Source organism: Squalius cephalus, assembly GCF_949319135.1.
Source record: "Squalius cephalus genome assembly, chromosome: 25".
Taxonomy (NCBI): domain Eukaryota; kingdom Metazoa; phylum Chordata; class Actinopteri; order Cypriniformes; family Leuciscidae; genus Squalius; species Squalius cephalus.
The window spans coordinates 27851371-27876156 of record NC_137146.1 but is presented as its reverse complement, the minus strand read 5'-3'; the positions used below and the strand labels follow the sequence as shown (position 1 = coordinate 27876156).

Below are 24786 nucleotides of genomic sequence, written 5' to 3'. Positions count from 1 at the left end.
CCATATTAAGCAACTATAGACCAATCTTAAATCTTCCTTTCATAGGCAAGATCATTGAAAAAGTTGTCTTCAATCAGCTGAACAAATTCTTATGCTCGAATGGATACTTTGACAATTTTCAATCTGGTTTCTGACCGCACCACAACACAGAGACAGCGCTCATAAAGATAATAAACGATATTAGCTCAAATACGATTCAGGCAAATTAAAAAAAAAAAAAGTAAAAAAGATAGTATTATCCAATACTATCTCACGACCAATTTGTACGAGTTATAAAAAGGTGGCTAATTCGTATGAATTTATACGATTTGTCTAAACCCACGTGATGGGTAGGTTTAGAGGCGGGGTCAGGGGTAGGTCATTCGTATGAATTCATACGAATTGGGCAATTCGTAAAATATGTATGATTTAGCAAAAATCGTACGAGTGAGTTTGTATAAATTCGGACGAATTAGCCACCTCGTTGAATTGTTACGAATTGCCGTGAGATCAGGTTGAATTATCAGTGCTGGTACTACTCGACCTCAGTGCTGCATTTGACACTGTCGATCATAACATACTTCTTGACAGGCTGGAAAACTGGGTGGGGCTTTCTGGGATAGTCCTAAAATGGTTCAGGTCATACTTAGATGGGAGAGTTTATTATGTGAGTATAGGAGACCATAAGTCTGAGTGGAAATCCATGACATGCGGAGTCCCTCAAGGCTCAATTCTTGCGCCACTCCTGTTCAACCTGTATATGCTCCCAATGAGCCAAATAATGAGAAAGAACCAAATTGCTTACCACAGCTATGCAGACGACACACAGATTTACTTAGCCCTATCGCCTAACGATTACAGCCCCATTGACTCCCTGTGCCAATGCATTGATGAAGTCAACAGTTGGATGTGCCAAAACTTTCTTCAGTTAAACAAAGACAAAACTGAAGTCATTGCATTTGGAAACAAAGATGAAGTTCTCAAGGTGAACGCATAACTTCACTCTAGGGGTCAAACAACTAAAAATCAAGTCAGGAATCTTGGTGTGTCACGAGAGTCAGACCTTAGTTTCAGGAGTCATGTCAAAGCAATAACTAAATCAGCATACTATCATCTGAAAAATATTGCAAGAATTAGATGCATTGTTTCCAGACAAGACTTAGAGAAACGTGTGCATGCTTTCATCACCAGCAGGGTGGATTATTGTAATGGACTCCTCACTGGCCTTCCCAAAAACACCAGCTGCAGCTCATACAGAACGCTGAGCAGAACCAGAACATATGAACATATCACACCAGTCCTCAGGTCTTTACACTGTCTCCCAGTTAGATTTAGGATTGATTTTAAAGTATTATTACTGGTATATAAATCATTCAATGGCCTAGGACCTCAATACATTGCAGATATGCTCACTGAATATAAACCCAACAGATCACTCAGATCATTAGGATCATATCAGCTAGAAACACCAAGGGTTCACTCTAAGCATGGCGAGTCTGCTTTTAGCTATTATGCTGGAACCAGCTTTCAGAGGAGATGAGATGTGCTCCTACAATAGTCACTTTCACATCCAGACTCAAAACACTTCTGTTTAGCTATGCATTTACTGAATGCGCACTGTGCTGCTGTTCGTCCGACTGTTTGTACTGTACCGTATTTTATTTTATTTTTCTAAACTGTTTTAATTATTCTTATTTCTTTTTATTGTTTTAATTTCTTTTATGTAAAGCACTTTGAATTGCCATTGTGTATGAAATGTGCTATATAAATAAACTTGCCTTTCCTTGCCTTGCCTTGCCTTACCAGTCGTTTGTTGTATTCCTTAAAAAAACATTTCTGTAAAGGAAAATAACTCCCTTTGCTTTGAACTTTGCAGATGTTGTTTATGCTCAAACAGAAACATTACACACTAACTAAAGTTAAAAAAGTGAAATCATAATCAACCACCCCTTTAAATATGTAATTTTGGTGATCAAAGATGAATTTTAAGGGATACAATAATTGACTACAGTGATCTAAAGCTTATTTAGACTGGTGTGATAAAGCTTATAATTCTTGAGCAACACTTGTTGTCTGATGAAGGAATTACTGTATATGTGAAGCATTGTTTGGTTTAAAAATACAAAGGTCATATGTATTAATTTGTATTTACACTCTAATGATTACAATCTCAATGCATTTTTGCTGTAAAATGTCACTATCATTTGTTTAATTGAGAGATGTCAATGATTTATGTAAACTGTTGATGATTGATTTCTGCAAATCACATTAAGATTATTTTCTTTATTCTCAATTCAAACACCTCATTTCAACATACTGTGCGTAAATCTTATCATTAACGCTTTAGAGATATCTTCAAAAGACCTTAAGGACTCACTTCATAACTTTTATAATTAAATATCATAGGAATTGCTATAATACATTAATGTTATAATCTCATCTATATGTTATTTACAGTCTGGAATATGCTGCTGTCATCAAGAATCAGAAGCAAGGTCACAGAGTTGTATGTCGGACTGACCTGATCTTGGGATCATCTCGACTTCGGACGCTCTGGTTCCATGGATGTGTTTTTCTCCAGTGGAAGAGGAAGTCCTGAGCCTTTATTAATCAGCATGAGGCTCTTCATGAGCACATCAGCCTGGAGCCTCCTCACCTCAGCAGAACATCTACTCTTCTACACACACCGTGAGTTCTACACTTTTAATAACTCTTTAGCATTAATACAAAAGTTTGGTTGTGGTTTAGTTGTGCTTTCCTCTTGCCATGCCTCACCTGATATATCTAATATGTTTACCAAATGGGCAGTCTATAATGTCAGTAGATTTCTAACATTAAAATGATCTGTTCTCCAGACAAGAATCAAGGCATCTTGTATGCATCATGTTATCACAACCCAACCTCACTTTGCCCTCGGTAAGCGGCCGTATTCCCTTTGCCAAATCAAATTTAGATGAGTACAATCCATCTGAGTTTGTGGCTTTTGATGTTTTGAGGCCAAGGGGACCCCCGGATGAAGGTAAAGTCTTACCTGAGTTTGCATTTAAACATGCCCTAACCAAAATAATTTACCACAGTCTGTCAGCAAGTCCTTTTTTTCTTCTTCTAGAAACACAAGCTGCAAGTCTCTCAGTATTGAGCGTTGACATGCGTGTGACGGAGAACAAAAAAGACCATAACACTCACAAGTATGTGAGCTCCAACCTCATTGTGCGCAGGAATAAAGAGTTCACCATCATCATCAAATTTAACCGGGACTTCAATAAACAGCAGGACAATGTGCAGTTGGAGTTTCTCATTGGTGAGATTCTGCATCCAATAAAAAATCTCAATGCATGATAAAGTACATCTGTAATGAAGAACATTGCATTAGTACATGAAATATCACCATAGTCTAACACAGGTCATATCTGCTGTTCTGCTCATTTCACAGGCGGTTTACCTGATGAAAAAAATGGCACCTACATCATTTTACCCATCGGTAAAGAGAAACCCGATGTGCGCTGGAAGAGTCGTGTGGTGAAAACACAAGGAAATTATGTGACCGTTGGCGTAACACCAGACACCAGCTGCATCATTGGCCGGTTTCAAATCTTTGTTGTAGTAGTGAGTGATTTGGGAAAACAGCGCACTGAGAGGAACACTGAAACCGATGTCTATGTGCTGTTCAATCCTTGGGACCCTGGTGAGTAAAACAGTTACGCTTAAAGCAATAAGCTCTGTGAAGCCATGGTTTACAGTGAATTTAGAAAACCCCTTTAGCTGTCGAAATTCACTTCTCTATAAACCATGGCTTCACAGGGCTGATTGCTTTTATAAAATGGTTAGTCTATACAAATATAAGTAATTTACAACGGCTTTGAACGTGGCTCAACCAATAGAAATCAAGAGGCCCCTTTTATAAAATGTTGCACAGAAAACCGTCCTACATTTGATCTTACAATCATTGTTGAAATTGTGAGCAACTGAATGGTGTCAGATCTCCGCCTTGTAAACGGCACCTAATTAATGTCATTAACATATAAAACAGCACCAGCCAACGTCCAAAACCTTTACTTGAGAACGGTGAGCGGTAAGAATTGCTTAGATTTCCAAAATACTCTCTGCCACAAGGAAAAGTATGTATATTTGCTTAGACCCTGACATGGCACTAAGCACTTTTCCACGTCAAAGAAGTTTTTGTAAATATGGATGTTAGCGTGGATTTTAGTGCACACATCCAGAAAACTTACATTTTTTGAAGAAGGATGTATATTGTATGTTTTTCTACCCAGCGGATGAGGTGTACATTCCCAGTAAAACCGACAGACAGGAGTATGTGATGAATGATGTGGGGACCATCTACATTGGAGAATTCAATTATGTTACCTCGTGTTCATGGAACTTTGGACAGGTTGGCAGTAATCCAATTTTTTCCCCCCAAGGAAATAAACAAATTTCTCATGTCCATATGCCATCACTAAACTCTTTGCCTGCCAGAGCATTGTGTTTAAGTTGCCAGTCATTGCCAGCATTTTTGGTCATACTCACAATTTTTTTATGGACCCCATAATATTTTGTTGTATGAATATGTAAACATTGAATACTTCAAAAGAAAGAACAGAGCTTCTGCTTTTAAACAACAACAAAAAACATTTTATTCTTTCTTTCAACACTTGAATATGTGTAAATTTAATAAAAAACAACAACAATTCGAACAAAAAGCTGAGACAATCACTTTTTTATCAAAGACTTTGCAATTTTGAGATTGCAATAGACGTGAAGGACTATAATGCGTTAAGAGCTCGCTCAAGTACTGCGGAGCTAAACCATTTAGTGCTTTGTAAGTAATCAGCAATATTTTAAAATTTATACGATGTTTAATAGGGAGCCAATGCAGTGTTGACAGAACCAGGCTAGTATGGTCATACTTCCTGGTTCTGGTAAGAACTCGAGCTGCTGCGTTTTGGACTAGCTGTAGTTTGTTTATTAAGCGTGCAGGGCAACCACCCAGTAGAGCATTACAATAATCTAGCCTTGATGTCATGAACGCATGAACTAATTGTTCCACATTTGTCATTGAGAGCATATGGCGTAATTTAGATATATTTTTAAGATGGAAAAATGCGGTTTTACAGATACTAGACACGTGACTTTCAAATGAAAGCTTAGTATCAAAGAGCACACCCAGGTTCCTAACCAACGACAAAGACTTAACAGAGCAGCCATCAAGTGTTAGACAGTATTCTAGGTTATTACGTGAGGAAGTTTTTTGTCCAATAATTAGAATCTCTGTTTTTTCAGAATTTAGTAGTAGGAAATTACTAGTCATCCAATTTTTTATATCAGCTATGCATTCCGTTAATTTTGTGAATTGGTAAGTTTCGTCTGGGCGTGAAGAAATATAGAGCTGAGTATCATCGGCATAACAGTGAAAACTAATGCCATGCTTCCTAATGATATCTCCTAATGGTAGCATGTACAGAGTGAACAGCAGCGGTCCTAGTACTGAGCCTTGTGGTACGCCATACTGAACTTGTGATTGATAAGACATCTCTTCATTTACTGCTACAAACTGGTAACGGTCAGATAAGTATGATTTAAACCATGCTAATGCAATTCCACTAATGCCAACATAATTTTCGAGTCTATTTAAAAGAATGTTGTGGTCAATGGTGTCAAATGCAGCACTAAGATCGAGTAACACTAATAGAGAGACACAACCACGATCGGATGATAAGAGCAAATCATTTGTGACTCTAACGAGAGCTGTCTCGGTACTATGGTACGGTCTAAATCCTGACTGAAAATCCCCGCAGATATAATTTCTTTCTCAAAAGGAACATAGTTGTGAGGATACTGCCTTTTCTAATATCTTTGACAGAAAAGGTAGATTCGAGATCGGCCTGTAATTGACTAATTCTGTATGATCAAGTTGCGTTTTTTTAACAAGCGGTTTAATCATAGCCAGCTTAAAAGTTTTTGGTACATATCCTAGTGACAAAGATGAATTAATGATATTAAGAAGAGGATCTATGACCTCTGGAATCATCTCTTTCAGTAGCTTAGTCGGTATAGGGTCTAACATACATGTTGTCGATTTAGATGATTTAACGAGTTTAGTAAATTCTTCCTCTCCTATAGCAACGAATGAATCAAATTTTTCCTCAGGGAGACTACAATGCACTGCCTGATGCGATACTGTAGTAGACGGTTGCATAGTTATAATTTTCTCCCTGATATTATCAATCTTGTTTAGCTCACAGTAAAGAAGTTCATAAAGTCATTACTGCTGTGCTGCTTGGAAACATCTGGGGTTGAAGATTTATATCTCGTTAGTTTAGCCACAATTTCAAATAAATACCTAGGGTTTTGTTTATTTTCTTCTAATAGGTTTGAAAAATAAGCAGATCTAGCAGCTTTCAAGGCCTTTCTTTATGCAATCGAACTGTATTTCCATGAAATGCGAAATATCTTTAGTTCTTCCAGCAACGCTCCATTTTTCTGGCTGCTCTCTTAAGGGCCCGAGTGTGCTCGTTGTACCACGGCGTTGGACTATTTTCTTTAATCTTCTTTAAGCGCAAAGGAGCAACTGTGTCTAAAGTGCTGGAAAAGAGAGAGTTAAGAGTTTCTGTCACAATATCTAGTTCTTCTAAGCTATCTGGGATGCTGAGATGATGAAACTGATCAGGAAGATTATTGATAAAGCAATCTTTAGTGGCAGAAATGATAGGTCTAATATATTTGTAACACGGAGTCGGCTTTGCAGCCTTGGCTAAATTAAGTTTACACGAGACTAGATAATGATCTGAGATGTCATCGCTCTGCTGCAGAATTTCAATGGCATCAACATTTATTCCATGTGATAATATTAGATCTACAGAGTATGATTTCGAGAATGAGTAGGTCCTGACACGTGTTGTCTAACTCCAATAGAGGTCAGAATGTCTTTAAATGCCAATCCCAATGCATCTTTTTCGTTATCTACATGTATATTAAAATCACCAACAATTAGTACTTTATCTGCAGCCAGTACTAACTCTGATAGAAAATCAGCAAATTCTTTGATAAAGTCTGTATGGTGCCCTGGTGGCCTGTATACAGTAGCCAGCACAAAAGTTAAACGTGATTTATCATTTACACTAGTCACTAATACAATGGACTTCAAAAGAATTATATTTAAAACAAGACTTCTCAGTAATTCTGAAGATATTACTATAAATTACAGCAACACCTCCCCCTTTGCCTTTCAGACGAAGTTCATGTTTATAACAGTAATCTTGCGGGGTGGACTCATTTAAAGTAATATAATTGTCTGGTTTTAGCCAGGTTTCTGTCAAACACAGCACATCTAGGTTATAGTCTGTAATCATATCATTAACAATAAGTGCTTTTGAAGTAAGGGATCGAATATTCAGCAACCCGAGATTTATCATTTGTTCATCCGTATTATATCTGTTTTTTATTTGTTGAACATCAATTAATTTTTTCCCTTGAATGGGTATAGGAGTCTTTTGCATGTCATAATTCGGGGAACAGACACAGTCTCTATATGATGATATCTAGGTGAAAGAAGCTCTATGTGATGGGATTTATGTGACCTTGGTGACGTGAGACAGCTAGCTGACGGTCGGTTAAGCCAGTCTGTCTGCTTCCTGACCTGAGCCCCAGATTGCCATGTTTGAGCTCTAAGACTATGTGCCATATTACTAGAGAGAAGAGCAGCACCATCCCAGGAGTGACGAATACCATCTCTTTTCAACAGGTCAGGTCTGCCCCAAAAACTTTTCCAATTGTTTATGAATTCTATGTTATTACGCGGACACCAATTAGACAGCCAGCCATTAAGAGAATAGAATCTACTAACTATCTCATCACTCCTGCGAACAGGAAGGGGGCCAGAGCAAATTACAGTGTCTTCTACAAATTTAGAAGGCAGCATTGATGTATCCTTCGCTACCTTTGATATTGTCATGATCCTGTCTCCTTCTCTGTCTCCCTCTGCTGGTCACACACACCATTCACCTTCACTCTCTTTCATTACTGACAGCTGTTTTCACTTTTCATTATGCTCATTCTTCTCCACCTGTTCCTTATCTTCTCTCATTATCTTGGCTTCTTCTAACCCTCTCTTTCCCTGTCTTGTTGTCAGATTGTTTGATGTCTCAGATGCACATTGACCAGAGTTTTTTCACAATCCTGTCCTGTCCTGTCCTGTCCTGTCTGTTCTACAGAATTACTGCTACTGCTGGTATTACTCTGTGCTCGTCATTGTACATACACAGAACCTTACCTGCTTTAGGCTGAAGCTAGTTACCTGCTCGGTGCTCGCCACCAGTATCCAGCTCCATCTGTCTCTCCGTGATTCACGAGAACCGCTGCTTCACCAGCCTTCTGTTCATCCCTGCCACAGAGGAGATTTGTGTTCACGTTATATTACCAGTTTACTGGCTTCTTCGGTTTGCTGTTTGTTATTGAACTTTCAGTTTGGATTACCTGTGGTCAGACTTCTGTTTCTATTAAAGAACTGTGATTGTCGCTCTCGCTTTTGAGTCCTCTCTTACCGCATCACAGATATCCCACAATCCTGTGCTTTCCATTTTGTGACAGCTGAGCTAAAAAAATACAGATGGCGTCTGAAAGTTGTGAATGCTGGTCAATTTGTGTAAATGTAAATTTTTCACCAACGTTTCCCACTTCTGATATCATTTTCAGCGAGAAATTACCACTGTAGTAATTAAATAATTCTTTAGTTCTCACCAAAGCTCATTAAACTGTTACGCTGCCTCAGAAGCTTGTCTGAAATCAGTTTCTTGAGGTGCCTTCGTGTGCAAACGCTGCCTGCAGAGTCATTGCTTATAAGGCAGCGAAGCAACAAGTCAGCTGCCTAAGTTTTCGGATGGAGACATAGATGGAGTCCATCAACAGCCCCAAAGCTTGATTAGCTAATCAAGGTGTGTTTGATTAGTGTTGAAGCTGAATCCAAAATCGCCTGCTTTTCATCATTTGTAGTGGTGTCCGAAACCATAGTGGACGTTATCGAGTGCACTCATTCTATCCCACATTGCGCCGCCATAACGAGTGTACAGTCGATGTGCACTCAACGGCTGTCCGAGTTCGCTCACTCGTATTCATTCATTCCTTCAAGTGAACCGTATTAGTGGACTGATGTAGGGAATAGCAATCAAGTTATAATAGGGGGCAATTGGGACTGTCCATTCATTAAACGATAAGCTGACAAAATATTCACATTAAATGTGAAGCCTCCCCTCCATTGACATCCATTAAAAAAAAAGCCTCTGGTCTCCTCCACAGCATTACACTATTTTTTGCTGAGCTTGAAGGCTTGCCTTGAAGCGGCTTTGGATAAACTCTGGCCCTCCAGGACCAGAATTTGACACTTCTTATGTGTCAATTTAACTTCTTATGTGTTTTCCTGTAGTTTGAACAGGGGGTTCTGGATGCCTGTATTTTTGTTCTGGATTCTGGGAAAGTACCACTAGTTTTCCGTGGAGGAGCCTTTGAAATTGTTCGGCAAGCATCGGCTCTGGTATGATTTTATAATTAGTAATAAAAGTATGGACTATTCCACAAACCCATTTTACATGAATACACATACATATAATACATGTTGTTTATTTAGGCTTTTTGGTGTTATATTTCAGATGAACGCCAATGATGATGATGGCGTCCTGATTGGCAACTGGAGTGGCGATTACTCCGAAGGCACAGCACCGACTGCCTGGACCGGAAGTCCTGAAATCCTGCTAAAATATGCCAAAGAGGGTGGTGAGCCTGTGTGCTTCGCTCAGTGTTGGGTGTTTGCCGGCGTGCTGAACACTTGTGAGTATGGCCACTGCGCATTATTTGGGGCGTCCGTTTGATAATTTTTTCTTCATGATAGGTTAAAACATTTTCAGAATTAAGTAATTGTAGACTTGTGACATTTAACACCACATTTTACCTCATATTTTCCACCCAGTTATGCGCTGTCTTGGGATCCCTACACGCGTCATCACCAACTTCAGCTCTGCTCACGACAACATGGGCAAACTGAATACAGACATTGTGCTGGACAAAGTGGGGAGATTAGACCGAAGCCTAACTAAAGATTCAGTCTGGTGTGATACAACAAATAGTGTTACATTCAAGTGGTCCTAACTCCTATACTGCAAAAAATTGGTTCCTTGGTTAATATAATTTGCAGTTTTATCTCAGACATTGCATGATTTTTCAGTATGGAGTTAATGTACTATAAATCCAATGTTATAAAACAGACAGGCTGATTAGTAATACAGTTTAGTTTTTCTTAAAGGAATTTCCACTGCTGGAATGAGGTGTACATGAAGAGGCCTGATCTGCCGGAAAAATTCTCTGGTTGGCAGGTGATCGACTCCACCCCTCAGGAAACCAGTGATGGTATGATCCTTGCCATGACTTCTGGCATATCAGAAATATACCTTAAGTTATATATGAGTCATTTTCCTACTCTTATTCAGGTCTTTATCGATGTGGCCCGACGTCTGTCAATGCCATCAAAGAAGGAGAGCTCAGCTATCCGTTCGATGCAAAGTTTGTCTTTTCAGAGGTAAGAAAGATGCCTGAAGCCTAAATCCAAATTCGGAAAGGCACGGAAAATGAATAGTGTATTCTATGGAGCCCCCAAAGGGACATGGCTTACTGCGGTAGTCGGTTTGATTTCACTTATCACTTGAAGATTGTAGGAAGAGATGACTGACAGGACGTTGTCGAAGGATTTGGTGCACAACAGATCTTACGTGTGGTCAGTACTGCCACTCAAATTATATACAATATAATTACCAAAATATATAATTCAGAGAGAACATAAAAACGTTGGGTAACACTTTATAATACTGTTCCTTCATTAATGAATAACTACTCAGGAACAAATGAGTAACACACTATTAACATTGTAGTAACTACTATTAACTAACAAGAAACTCTGAATAATGAATTAGTGAGTAGTAGTGAATAGTCGAATGTGGTAGTCCACTATTAGCTAATCAGTAACGATTATATTTTTCATACCTCACTGAAGACTAAGAAATACTATATACAGGTTCATAATTAATAATGCATAATGTATAATACAAGATAATGGTAACCCATTAGTAATGAATCAAGTGTTACTACATCCTTCTAAAGGAACTAATAATAATTTGGATCAGTATTCTAAAGTGAAAAGCTTGATAACTACCTAATATTGACTGAAGTCATTGTAAGCTTCTGAGGTTTTTGTAAGGTTTTGGATAGTAATGATTTAAGGGTTACTACACTGCATGGTTCAAGTGACCCAATTCCGATTTTTTCCTCTCAAGTGGCACAGATCGGATATGACCGGTGAACGTGTAAGCAGGAAAAAAACGCATGGATTCCGATTTTCTCAGATCGGATTCAGGCCTCACTCATATGTGGTAATAAATCGGATATGAATCGGATACGTGCATTTGCGTCTGCCATGTAAGCAGACAAATCGGATATTCCCCAGTAAATGCGAGTCGTTATTAAAAAGGGACGTCAACAAGGGACGATCACATGACTTATTAATGGTGCGATGGAGGACGAAGGCTCAACACACTGGAGTAATTTTTTCTCCGCCTTACGAGAGGAATGTTTTGCTGATTTTGCAAAGCAAACACTGGATAGCCTAATTTAGAGATGCGCGGATGAGCTCCAACGTCACCCGAATCCGCAGGCAAAAACAAATCATCCACCCGCCACTCACCCGCACCAATATTTTTGTCTGATTTAAGTATCCGCACCCGATGGTCAAATTATGTATTCGTGTTGTTACGCGTGATTATAAATGCATGATTGTCACCTTCAACAGCGGACTCGAGGCGACGGTTGATGCGCGCATCTTTAATGGTAACATACACTGATGAATGAGCGCTGCTTTTAAAACAAAATTTATTTGACAGAATTTCATTTTCTTAATGGCATAAACAGGCTTTACTCCCTTGAAACTTAAACTGGAATGGAACGGCTACTCATATTTTAGAGAACGTAGTTAATATTTTCGTTAATAATGATTTATCATATCCACCCGCGACCCACCCGAAATTAATCAGAATGTTATTTTTATTAGCCTATTGACCCACCCGATCCGCGGATTATCCACAGAGCCCCCGCGGATATGACCGCGATCCGCGCATCACTAGGCCTATAATAATTTTGTCTGCTAATGCATCCATTGCATATCGAGCTGTTTTACTTAATTTTCCGGGTCAGAACGTCTACATTTGGTTGTTTTGGCAGTGTATAGTGTAAATGCAAATATCGGATACGGGTCACTTTTAAAAGATGATGTAGGCGGGTCGTCAAAAAAATCGGATATAGTCAGCAAATCGGAATTGGGCATCAAGACCTGCAGTGTAAATGCAGCCTTTTAAAGGAACTACTAGTTATTTGGATCAGTATTCTAAAGTGAAGATCATGGGAACACACTAGTACTGACTAAAGTGTCATCGGAAGGAATTACTATTCAAAATCTTACAAAAAACTCAGCTTTCGATGACTTCAGTCAATATTAGGTAGGCTAGTTATCATGTTTCTCACTTTAGAATACTGATCCAAATATGTAGTAACACTTGAGCCATTACTAGTGGGTTACCGTTACCTTTTATTATAAATTATGCATTATTCATGTTAATTCTGAACATGCACATAGTAGTTATCTGGGAGATATGAAAAAATGTAGTTATTGATTAGCTAATAGTGAACTACCACATTCAACTGAGCGCTATTACTTACTAATTTGTTAATCAGAGTTTCTTGTTAGTTAATAGTAGGTACTTGAATGTTAATAGTGTGTTACTCATGTGTTCCTGTGTAGTTATTCATTAATGAAGGAACAGTATTTTAAAATGTTACCAAACGTGTAAAAAAATTTTTTCCTCCCATCTCATATTTTTTTCCATCACCATGTAGAACACGTCATTTCCTTACCGAACATAGTATTCAGCTTCGGGCACATCCCTAATGTCAATTCTCGTTGATATTTATACCTTTAGATTTAATTTACAAGACATTAAAATCTTAGCTACTGTCTAAGCAAATGGACATGAAAACATTACATTCTCTTGTCTTCAGGTGAACAGTGATGTGATATACCATCAGCCTGATATGCAGGGAAAAATGAAGGTTATCAATGTGGACACCGCGTATGTTGGAAAGCTCATTTTGACAAAAAAAACAGGCAGTAGCGACTATGAGGACATCACTTCTACCTATAAATATCCAGAAAGTAAGTTTCATTCCATATCATTCCACAGAATTAAAAAGTGATGTGACATTAGATCAGGAGTCATTAGATCATTGCAGCTATGTGATTCAGACTCTGATACGACTGACACTCCGCATGTGAACTCCGGATGTCACGGTAGCTTACAGGGGTTTCCTGAGAAAAATGAATCCTTTAAGTGTTTGAACCAAGGGACCAAGGCCCTTACAATACAACGGGAAACTGTAGCTTCTCCAAGGCTTGTGTTAGCTACAGTTTCCCGTTGTATTGTAAGGGCCTTGGTTTATTAATTTGGTGGGTTTACCGACCTTTTGTTCGCAACCTCATTTGGTCTAAAAGTTAAAACATCTCAAAAGCTTTGAATGTTTATCTATCCTGGGTCATTTGATGTTCAAGGGTAGTCCAAATAAATTGTGTTGCCTTCTGGATTCTTGGATTGACAGTTTAACAACACAGCTGGTTTCAATAACTCAAAAGCTCTCTAGATTCACTTAGGAGACTCAGCAGAGTCCTTCAGTTATTTAATTATTCAACAGACTTCCATAAGGCTGCCAAACAAAAGTGGTTTGACTGATGTTGTGGGAAGCAGTGAAAAAACTCCCAACAATTTACCTTCTGACTCTAGAAACCGTCAAGGAGAGAGAGGCCTGGCAGAATGCAGAGCGTTCCGGCATGGTTACCAGAGATTACTTGCCACAGCCAGAAGCAGGAGTGACCATCGAGCTCCAGGCCGACACCGTCAAAATGGGCGACAACTTCAAGCTGACGCTGAAAATTAACAACCAGACCAGCCAGACCCGCACTATCAATGCTACCATCACTGGCTGTGTGGCGTTTTACACGGGCGTCGTCAGCACGACCTTTAAGCTTGAAAATAAAGCTGCAACTGTGTTAGCCTTGAAGAGTGAGTCACAACTGTTTCAGTAAATCTGCACATTACTTTGAGATTGAGTTATAACAGCTCTAAGGAACTCTAGGAACACTGTTAATGGATTAGGCTACAGTGTGATCATAATATCTTTACAGCTGAGTCCCTGACGGTAGATATCAATGCTAAGGAGTATACACCATACCTGATGGAAAAGGGCAACCTGCTCTTTGTGGTCTACGGGCATATTGAGGAAACCGACATGTCCCTCTCCACGATGAAAGTAGTCACTCTCCAGCCTCCTAAACTCACATTAACGGTAAATGCCCTCAATAACCATTCTTAAGGGAACTCGTGTGTAGGGCTTGGTATTGATACAGATTTCAAATCAGATTAAAATTCTGATTCAAATTTGATATTGATTTATTTAGAAATAGTTCATGTATATGTGTAAATTTTTCTTAATAGGATAACCCAAAAAGGAGCATTCTGTCATAATTTACTCATCCTCAGTGTTGTCCCTATAACCTATATTTATTTATTGATTGATTTACTTTAATTAAAAGGACAAAAAATGGTTGAAAGAAGCTAACAAAAATTAACCTTTATAGAAAAAAAGAACATGACTATCATTAAAGCTTGGACAGATAAAAAGTGAACATTGCAAGTTAATTTGCCCTACATGTCAGAAAGAGCTCAAGCGCATAGAGCACATTAGAAATAGTGAAACAGTGGAATGGGAAAAAAACGAGATGCGTTTTTTCAAAAGTTGAACTGATATTGACACTTTTTGCAGATTTGGCTTATTTTATGTAATCCTGGTCACATATTTATTATGTTATTTTATATAAGATTTTCCAAACTTACCTGTGTACATGTACAAAGAGCTATGTAAAAGCACTAAACATTTGTTGGTGCTACAATATAATTCATCCACAGATGACTGGAACCCCCCAAGTTGGCAAAGTTCTCATGATCAGTGTGGATTTCCAGAATCCCTTTAATTTCATCCTGCAAAATGTTCAGCTCCGCCTTGATGGACCTGGTCTGATACCAATCCAAATTAAATCTTACAGGTAAACTTCATATTTATATCACACTGCCTAGTGAAATAAAGCAAATGCAAATGAATAAATAACTGTCTTCTCAACTATTCCACCACACACCCATAAACATGCCCAGACATATACAAAGACAAATTTATTTATTTTTGTAGATGTCCATATACATTTTCCATATCTTGTTTTATTTATAATTATCTTTTTGTGTGAAAGATCCTGTTTATGTTGCGATCAGAAATTGGCAGTACAAAACTAAATACACCTTTGGCTGAATTCTCTAAATGTTTTGTCTCTTATGTCTTCCACTTGCAGACAGATATTACCTGGTGGCTCAGTGAAATTTAACGTGTCGATGGTCCCTCAAACTCCTGGAAAGAAGGTGCTGATTGCGTGTCTAGACTGCCCTTTACTGAGACAGGTCATCAATCAGCTCGAAATCGAAATATTGAAAGCTGAATGACCGCCAAGAGTGAACAAGAGAAGGAAGGGCAAAATAAGAGAAAACAGAGTTTCCAGCTTCTTTGCTTTGCTTTATCAATGTTCTTTTGAAAGAGATTCAATTAATCAATTGTTACATTTCAATTAGAGCTAATTCCTCCTCCTCACCATACAGAAGTTCACTCAAAAATGATTTCAACTCATGTCTTTTCAAACCCAGGTGTCTTTCTTTTGTGGAACTTGATTTTTTTTGTGTGTGTGTGGAAAAAAGCAGGGTTTTTGGTCCATATAATTAGTCATAGAGGTTTTTGTTGACTTTTAAAAACTTTTATATCAGCAAGTGTGCAAACTATAATAAATAGTGACATCCATTGAAATCTGTAGCAATCATTAACATGTGTTTTGCTTGGGGTAGATAATACTAACTGTATTAAACGCTTTATATTATTAATTTTTGTCTGCTATAATGACATGGACTTGGGGGGCTGCTGTTACTAGATCTGTTCCCCCCCATCACTCTTACTATCCTACACACACACACACACACACACACACACACACACACACACGCACACACACACACACACTCACACACGCAAGACAGAAAGAGGTTCTTGCACATTCTTGTAAAAACAAGTCAAACTCTGTGAAAGCAGAGATGACTCTAGTGGCAAAAATATCATCGTTTTGTATATTTTGACACTAGAAAGTTCAAATCATTCTAAACCAGTGGTTCTCATCGCCAACTAGGAGGCCTCAACATGAGCGCTTTAAAATTGTCACGTTTGTTTGTGTTCATGTTATGTTTGCCTGTAACACCCAGTTTACCCATGCGTTCCTTTGATTTAATCCCGTCACCTATTGTCTTGTTAATTATTGTCGTAATTAGTTAATTTGTCCCAGCTGGTCTAGTTTCCCTGATATGTTCTCTGTGTATTTAAGCCCTGTGTTTCAGTCTGTTGGTGTCTTGATTCTAGGTTGTTCTGTTCCTGCTACTTGTGTTTTCTGTAAAGCTCTAAGTTAGTTTGAAAATAAAGACTGCTGCATTTGGATCTTGTTTCACCTCGTCTCTGTTAGTGATGGGAAGTCTGTCTCTTTCTGCTCTTTTGGCTCGGCTCCCTTACAAGAGCCGGCTCTTATGGCTCCCAAATGGCTCTTCATTTAGTATCACTCTGACTTCTATTTTAGCCTAATTTAGCAATTGTTAATGATTTGTATTTTAATAAATGAAGCCTTATTTGTATGCATTTTTCTGTTACAAAAAATACACTGTTACTATTATTTCACATTTCAATAAAACTTAAATATCAGATGCCTCAGCTTGGATGGGCTGATGTGATTTCTCCTCTCTGTGATTATTTGTCCTGTTTTTGGGAAGTCTCTAATATCTTTGAAATGCAGCCAGATACTGCTGCTTTTTCGGTTTTTGCTCATTTCTTCATTCTCTCCCAATGCGCTTGCATTTAAATCCGGCTCCCCCGCCTCTCTCTGTCGCTCTATGTACCTGGCCTGTACCACTACACTCACTATCTTTGGAGCGTGTGTCCCCCTTCCTTTCACATAATGGTATGATCCTAGTCTGTCTGCCCATGTGATTGGCCGCATGGTGTGCCCATCCAAAAAATAGTCCTGCCCATGCCTGCAGCTGAAGATTCGGCTCTCCTCAAATGACACATCACTAGTCTCTGCTGCAACCTAATGAGTGACAAAAATAAACTAAATCAAACAAAAAACAAGTTTTTTCTTATCTTAATTCACCCCCTACATTGTAATTATACAATTTAATTATTGCAACTTGAATTATAATTATTTATTTAAAAAGTGTTGGGGGTTGTTTCTGGGAATCAAAAAGGTTGAGAACTGCTGGTTTAAACGTTTAGCTGGCCAAAACATTTGTGATGGTACACAACGGGCGAAAAGTTGAACAATTGAAATTTAGTCAACAGCTTGTCCTTCCCTCTACTTTACCTCGGGACAAACATATGACACTGCCAAATAGTACAAATAGCACCTGACTATTTATTGGAGAAGCATTCCTAATCTAAATTTACCTTAAAACTTGGGCCTGAAGCCAAAGCATCCCCCTCTAGCCACAAACTCAAGTCACCAATACACGCTTTAGTCAAAAACCTTTTCCTTCCTTATATGATGCCTCCAGCCTACATTCAGTAGGAGATCTAATTAAAGTAATTGGCCTGGCTTCTGGGATGCAAATGACAGAGCCGAGGTGGGTTGGGCTTTTCAAGGATGGCTGTCAGACAATAGCTCCAAGCCAAACTGACAAAAGTGACACATGCACTTTAAAAGCAAACAGATATTGCATGGAGCGACCGTTCGGTTCACTGTTCTTAGTCACCTGCTGGGATGAGGTCTTGAATGGCTTTTACAAAGTCATACAGATAGACGAGGCAGTAGAGGAAGGAAGCTACACTCCCGGAAACTAAACATCCCAAGATCTTGGTGTAAAAGAAGAGTTTCAGAGTAGCCATTCTCTCCCAGCTCACATCTGTCCTCCCTACCAATCATATGTTTGAGTGACTCAAACTGGGGCCTATTGAGCCAGAATCTTGTCCTGACTTGCCAGACCGAGCTTCGCAAATCCTCTCACACAAACTGACTCCCGATGACAAAGGCGGCGCATTCGGTCACCAACATTTTGAGCACACCCCTCGTTTAGTTTATGGAGTGGTGTGCAGCCTGCCAGCTTGAACTTTTCACGTTCAGTCTCTCTTACTCTCTAAGAGCAAAGATCAGGGTATCAGTAGAGCACTATGTTTACAGAGAGCAAGAGAAAGGGGGCTGGTTTGGGGCCAAACTAGGACAGAGTGGAAGGAATATTACTAGTGTAAGAACTGATTTTCCTGCTAAGACAAAACTCACCCTGCAATTCGCCTTTATCACAGTGTCTGTGTCTGTAGCAATGGCGGCGAGCACAGCGAGGAATTGTTGTTGCGTTCCTAAATGTTGTAATAGTTCTACTAAACAGCCGTATCTCAGTTTTCATTCTTTTCCAACTGATGAAAAAGTTAAGAAAATGTGGATTCATTCTATTCGGCGGGATGAAGGCAAAAGTTTTGCAGTTTTAAAAGGGAGTACGTACGTTTGCGGGCAACACTTCACAGAATCTGACTACTCGTCAACAGCCGATCGTAAACGCTTGAAACGTGGAGTTATACCATCCAGGTTTGAATGGAACAACTGGGGGAGTGTTCGCCAAAAACGACCCAATGTACTGGATAAGATAACGTCAAAGCGCCAACATTGTGAATCTGAGGTCAGTGATGAACAGCCTGTTGTCTATTACGGACCCGTCCCACTCACAGACCATGACTACTCAACACCTCCGTGTCCAGATCTATTGGATGCTGCAGCAGAGAGAATTAGAGAGTTGGAGGCAGAAGTGAGAGCTTTGTCTGTCTCCCGCATTCAAATAAATCGATTTTGTCTCTCGGATGACGACTTCCGATTTTACACACGCTTTCCCTCAGAGAAGGTTTTCAGGATTTTCTGGGCATCAGTAGAACCATCAGCATCGAACCTTGTGTACTGGTCTAAGGCACAGAGACATGGCCCTAACAGAAAGCTTCAGCTTATTGATGAGCTTTTCCTTTATTGCTGCCGCGTGTCTGCAGGTCTACGAGAGAAGGTCTTGGCAGATATCTTCAATGTGAGTACAACAACGGTCAGTCGAGTTATCATAACATGGGCAAATTTTCTGTACCTTGTTTTGGGGTCCTTGCCTATTTGGATGACCAAAGAGCAAGTCAGAGCAACCATGCCAGCAAAATTTAAGGAGCACTTCCCAGATGTCCGTGTTATTTTGGACTGTACTGAGATCAGATGTGAAAACCCCTCAGCACTTACACTACAGTCGGAGATGTTTTCACATTACAAAAACTACCCTACTTTCAAAGGCTTGGTTGGTGTTGCTCCATGTGGGGCCATAACCTTTGTTTCACAGCTGTTCACTGGATCCATCTCAGACAGGGAGATAACAAAACAGTCTGGACTTCTGGAACTGCTCGAGCCTGGAGATTGTTGTATGGCAGATAAAGGCTTTACCATAGAGCGACTGCTTGAGAATGTGGGAGCCAGGCTTGTTATCCCTCCATTCAAAAGAGCAGCCCAATTTACAAAAGAAGAGACGAAACGTACACAATCAATAGCCCGTCTAAGGATCGTGGTGGAAAGAGTCATTCGGCGAATCAAAGAAAACCATATCTGGGACTACCTTTCCTCTCACCCTGACAGGCACAGTGAACCAAATATGGGCAAACTGCTGTTTAATGGCTAATTACCAAGGCCCACTTGATGCAAATGATGATGTTGTATAGAACGTTTATACAGAAAAGAAACATGATTTAATTTGCAATCAATCAAATGTCTGTTTTATAGTTTAATTTGTACAAAAATATTGAATTGTGAAAACTGCTGTTTAATGGCTAATTTTCAAAGGCCCACTTGATGTAAATGTTGTATAGAACGTTTATACAGAAAAGAAACATGATTTAATTTTCCATCCATCAAATGTCTGTTTTATAGTTTAATTTGTACAAAAATATTGAATTGTGAAAACTGCTGTTTAATGGCTAATTTTCAAAGGCCCACTTGATGTAAATGATGTTGTATCGAACGTTTATACAGAAAAGAAACATGATTTAATTTGCCACCAATCAAATGTCTGTTTTATAGTTTAATTTGTACAAAAATATTGAATTGTGAAAACTTGCATTTAATGTTGCAATATGTTTTTAGTAAATGAGCTTGAAAGTTGCAAACTTAAAAATTGGAATTATTTTTTATTGCACCACTTTTTTTTTTTACATATGTATTGACTGCATTGTGACAATTAAAAAGTTGTTACATTTTCTCAGTTGTTACTATTTCTCATTTATTCATTAACAATTTACAGTGAACTTAGTTATGAATAGGCACTATTAAACATTTAAGACAAACAGATGCTCAACCAAAATAGACATTTGAAGAACCTTTAAGAGTAGTTTACCCGAAAATGACATTTATGCCATAATTTGTGGCATAAATATCATTTTTGGGTAAACTGTTCATGTAACAGTAAACAAATCAACATCAGCACTATTTTAAGCACATCAGCACTCTTAAGAGTTAATAAATATATATATATAAATATATAGATAAGATATAAAATCTCTATATATGATCTATATTCATATATCATGTATATATATGTATATTGTGCATCATGTACATCTAGGATGGCACGAGGGTGAGTAAATTATTGCATTTCATTTTTGGGTGACCTTGACCTTTAACAATAAACAAACAATCAATCATCACAAGTATTAGTTTAACTCCTAGAGTTAAAATACACATTCATGTATGTATTAAAGAAAAAAATGTCTACTTTGTCCCTCATTAAGACAATTACACTCTCATCTCTCCAGATGCGCTGAATGGTTATGTCTGTTTTGGTATTTGTTATAAAGTCACACCAACTCAGTCCTGTTACTGCAAGCTGTCCCTGAACTTGCCAGTAGTATTTGTGGCTTTCCTTTAACTTAGCTTGACCGTTGACAACTTTTATGTGTGTCACCTGAGAAATGTCATCAACGTCAGGACATTTTACCTCTGCAAGTCCAAAGGGAGGGTTCTCAGTAGGGTCGTAGACTCTGCCATCAGGGCTTGTGCCAAGGTGTGGCGCATCAGGATGTACAACAAACCCACACTGTAAAACATTGACATTCATCATACCAGAGTACTGAAATAGCACTTCAGGCTCAAGATCCAGTCCACGCTTCATTGCAGAAGTCTGACGAATCCCTCTGATGATTCGGACAGCTAGTGCCTGGCTAGTCGACTCTCCTCTGACATGACACACCTCACGGAATCTACTGGATGTAATGCGTGGTGTACGCATTTGGTTCCATAGAGCAGACTGTGACTGGTCCCGTGTGTCTTTTTCAATTATTGTGCTTAGTTCTTGAGTGACTGCCAAGCTTTCTAAGAACAACATATCATGGAAATTCGGGACAAATTTAAATCTTCCTTCAAATGTATACCCATCCAGAGGAAGCGTAGGGAAAGCAGGGGCTTCTGCATGTTTGACAGCATCCCTTGATGACTCAGCAGGGCACTGATAGGACAGCAAAGAACCTTTGGGTACCAGGCCAAACTTAGACTCCACCAGATTCATCTCCGACAAGCCATGCAGAACCTTGCAGATCAGTGGCTGAGGCCTGACACTTCTTAAAGACTCCACAGAAGAGAGCAGCAAATTATTGGGAAGGGGGCCTAAAAGCAAAGAAAAAAAAAAAGAAGAGAATAGAAATAATACTTTTAAAAGTCCTTTAATTTGTACATTTTTTTGCTTGACATAAAATAATGTAAATGTAATCACCTGTGTAGGCCCTGTAAAGAGTGGACTTAATACCACTTCTGCTAGAGGTTTTTGGCTTCCTCACAAGTAATCGATCCACTGCTTCAGGATGGATTCCCTGTTAAAAAATAAAAATTATGTTATTATTGAGAGCATGTAATAATTTTTCTAAATAAAATAGAGTTTGCAGCAGTGGACAGCTAGAAAGTCAAAACTTGTTTTTTTCATGTCCTTGGAGCAATGAAAACAAATAGGACAAATAGGACAAAAATACTGTCTGAGATTGTCATAATTCATGCATAAAATAGTTAATAGCTGTTTACTATACCTGAGTCCTGGGCCTGTGCCAAGTCTGTAGAGTGCTGGGTATAGTGGGTGGTACCGTCTTTAGTTTCATCATGCTGTAGTGTGCACTCTGAAACAGCAAGCCAACCAAATGGTTGCATAGCTCTTTCCCAGCCACACAGGAACTGCAAAAAGTACTGATGACAGGAGGATTCTCGTCGACTTTAAATGAAATCTAAATAAATAAAACATTATATACGGTTTAAAATTAGAATACAAATGAAACATTGACATAAATTGACTGCAACAGCAGTCTAACAATTTTCATTTGAACACTTTTTCAAACAAACTGCAATTGCAGTTTAACCCGCTACAACCGTAGCAACTATAAACACAATCAAATTTGTGTCCTCGAACTGGACCTAACTAAAGTTCTGAAACCTGAACAGGTAACCTGAAGAGAGTGTGGCTCTTCGTTTTTCCTCATGGACCGGTAACACTGTGCCCTGATAATCACCTCACTATCTACAACATCAGATACTGTATTGCACAAAAACAGCATTATAATCACACTACCATATCACAGCAAAATAAAAATTGTTTTTTACTTGAAAATTGTATTGGTTTGCGTATTTGTAAGACAATCATGGTTTAGCCAGCTAGGTAGCATGTTAGCCATTTCGAGAGAATAAACAAACGTTAAAATGAAACTTACCTTCATAATTGAAGATGTAGTTTTCAAAGAAGAATTTATATCCCTTCTCAAATTTGGATACTTTCGTTTGTGAAAGATTTTCCACAATCGTGTAAACGTTGGTGATTTGGGGAAGATCCCGCAGTGATATTGAAAACCTTCGCGCCGCCGCCATTGCTACAGACTCGACCGGAACTCGGTTTACGCTACTACTCGCCGTTGGAAGTGACGTCACGCGCACTGTGATAAAGGCCTATTAAGCAATAAAATGCACCCTGGACAGAAGATTGCATGGAAAAGAGCACAGTACATTGTCCTGTCCAAACTTTTCTCCTTCCTTATCTCTGCATCCCCCTCTCCCTCCTCCCATCCTTTCCCCTTGAGCCAAGTCACCAAAAGTTCACTGAGATTGTCTATATATCCCATATTATGTATCTGGTAAATCTATTGTTTTTCCTTTTTATGTTTGGTATCATTTTAAATCTCTCAGTGCGATCGGTAAAATGGTATTAATTTCATTGCAGTCATTGGTATAATGAGAAAGATTGAGAACTTAGGAGACCTGTTCTCCTCTTTGGGTGATGTCTCTTCAAGATATCTCTCCTCTCCCCCGAAATCAGGTGCTACCCCCTGGGGTACATGAATTGACCAAAAACAACTCTAAAAAATATTGGTATAACCCTTTTGTTCTGGTCTGGGTATTTATCTGTAACCAGGAAAACCCCCACACAGTGTTCTGTCAGTGTTTACCAAGTCTTACACTTGGAACACACTCACACAATACTGCGTGTCTCTGTCAGGAATACATTGCTTACTCTTAGAGTCATCTTTGAGTAATTGATGTCATGTATTTATTTATTATTTCTGAATTGGCTTTTAATCATTTGCTTGTGTAATTGGCATGATACAGTACAATTTTTACCTGACAAATAAAATGTTATATTTGATTTAGTCTGGACTCTCTTGAAATCATTATTTTAGTAGATTATGAGGAGGCTGGTGCTCCCGCAGCTCTGTGTCCAGAATAGGTCAAACTAAAGGCGCATATGAACGGAGCAGTAGGCACGTCATCTGAAGACCTTTTGATTTCTGTCTATCACTGACTTGGCAAGTTGTACGGAAATGGCTAAATAAACTACACTTTTTTGTATGAGTGAGCAGTAGGCAACCGACTTAAGAGGTATTAGCAAACCCTGCACCCTCTGACCAAGATCAGACTGGCGAGGCTGTGTCCGTGAGATCCACGTAAACCCAGGGCGTGTGATTCTGTGCGGCATCAGGTCCCTAATGAACGGATATTTGAAATGATGGGATACCCAGAGTAATCAAAGATCTAAATTACTTCATAATCAATATTTATGATTATTTTCTAATAAGAAACACAATCTAAATTTGATTATCATTTGAAATTGGAGTCAGATTAAGCGTAAAGCTAAAGTAATATTGAAACTAAATTCCAATAAATTAAGTGAACTTCACTGGAGCGCTGAAAAGACATACACGCATTATCCCTTCGCCCATACCATTGGATTTCCGTCATTGGGCCAATGCGTGGTCTTTACACCAGTACTCCCTCTCTTACTCACGTAAATCACACTCTTTCGCCCACTCATTCGAATGTCATTCGCCCTAGAGATGACCATGACAGTCTTACACAAGCTCTTTCCAGCCACATTCACACAGCAACAGAGTACGGTGGTCAGTCCTGTACTAGAGTTTTTAATATGGTTATGTTTAGAAACAATTCAGTTATTTACAACCGCATTCTATAACCAAACTCACACCCGTAAATGTTCAAGACTCACAACTCACAACCCGTGATGTGTGAAGAGAACTGGACTGGACAACTAGTTATCTGTCATG

General features: G+C 38.9%; 2 protein-coding genes across 2 annotated transcripts in view; both read left to right on the top strand.

Annotated features, from left to right (window-relative positions):
* The first annotated feature begins 2627 nt into the window (after window positions 1-2627).
* LOC307153186 (coagulation factor XIII A chain-like) overlaps window positions 2628-24786 on the top strand; it is a 131389-nt gene continuing 109230 nt past the window's right edge. Inside the window, exon 1 of the mRNA XM_079862419.1 lies at window positions 2628-2667. The gene's annotated coding sequence lies outside the window, so the exon portion shown is untranslated. The remainder of the gene's footprint in view (window positions 2668-24786) is intronic.
* Window positions 2863-15611, top strand: LOC307153696 (coagulation factor XIII A chain-like; the record flags this gene model as incomplete). Its single annotated transcript, XM_079863322.1, has 14 exons — window positions 2863-2998; window positions 3089-3280; window positions 3413-3664; window positions 4254-4372; window positions 9401-9508; window positions 9624-9801; window positions 9941-10079; window positions 10274-10377; window positions 10458-10546; window positions 13072-13225; window positions 13848-14126; window positions 14249-14409; window positions 15030-15166; window positions 15464-15611. The coding sequence occupies 14 exons, from the start codon at window positions 2863-2865 to the stop codon at window positions 15609-15611; spliced, it is 2196 nt and encodes a 731-aa protein (XP_079719448.1).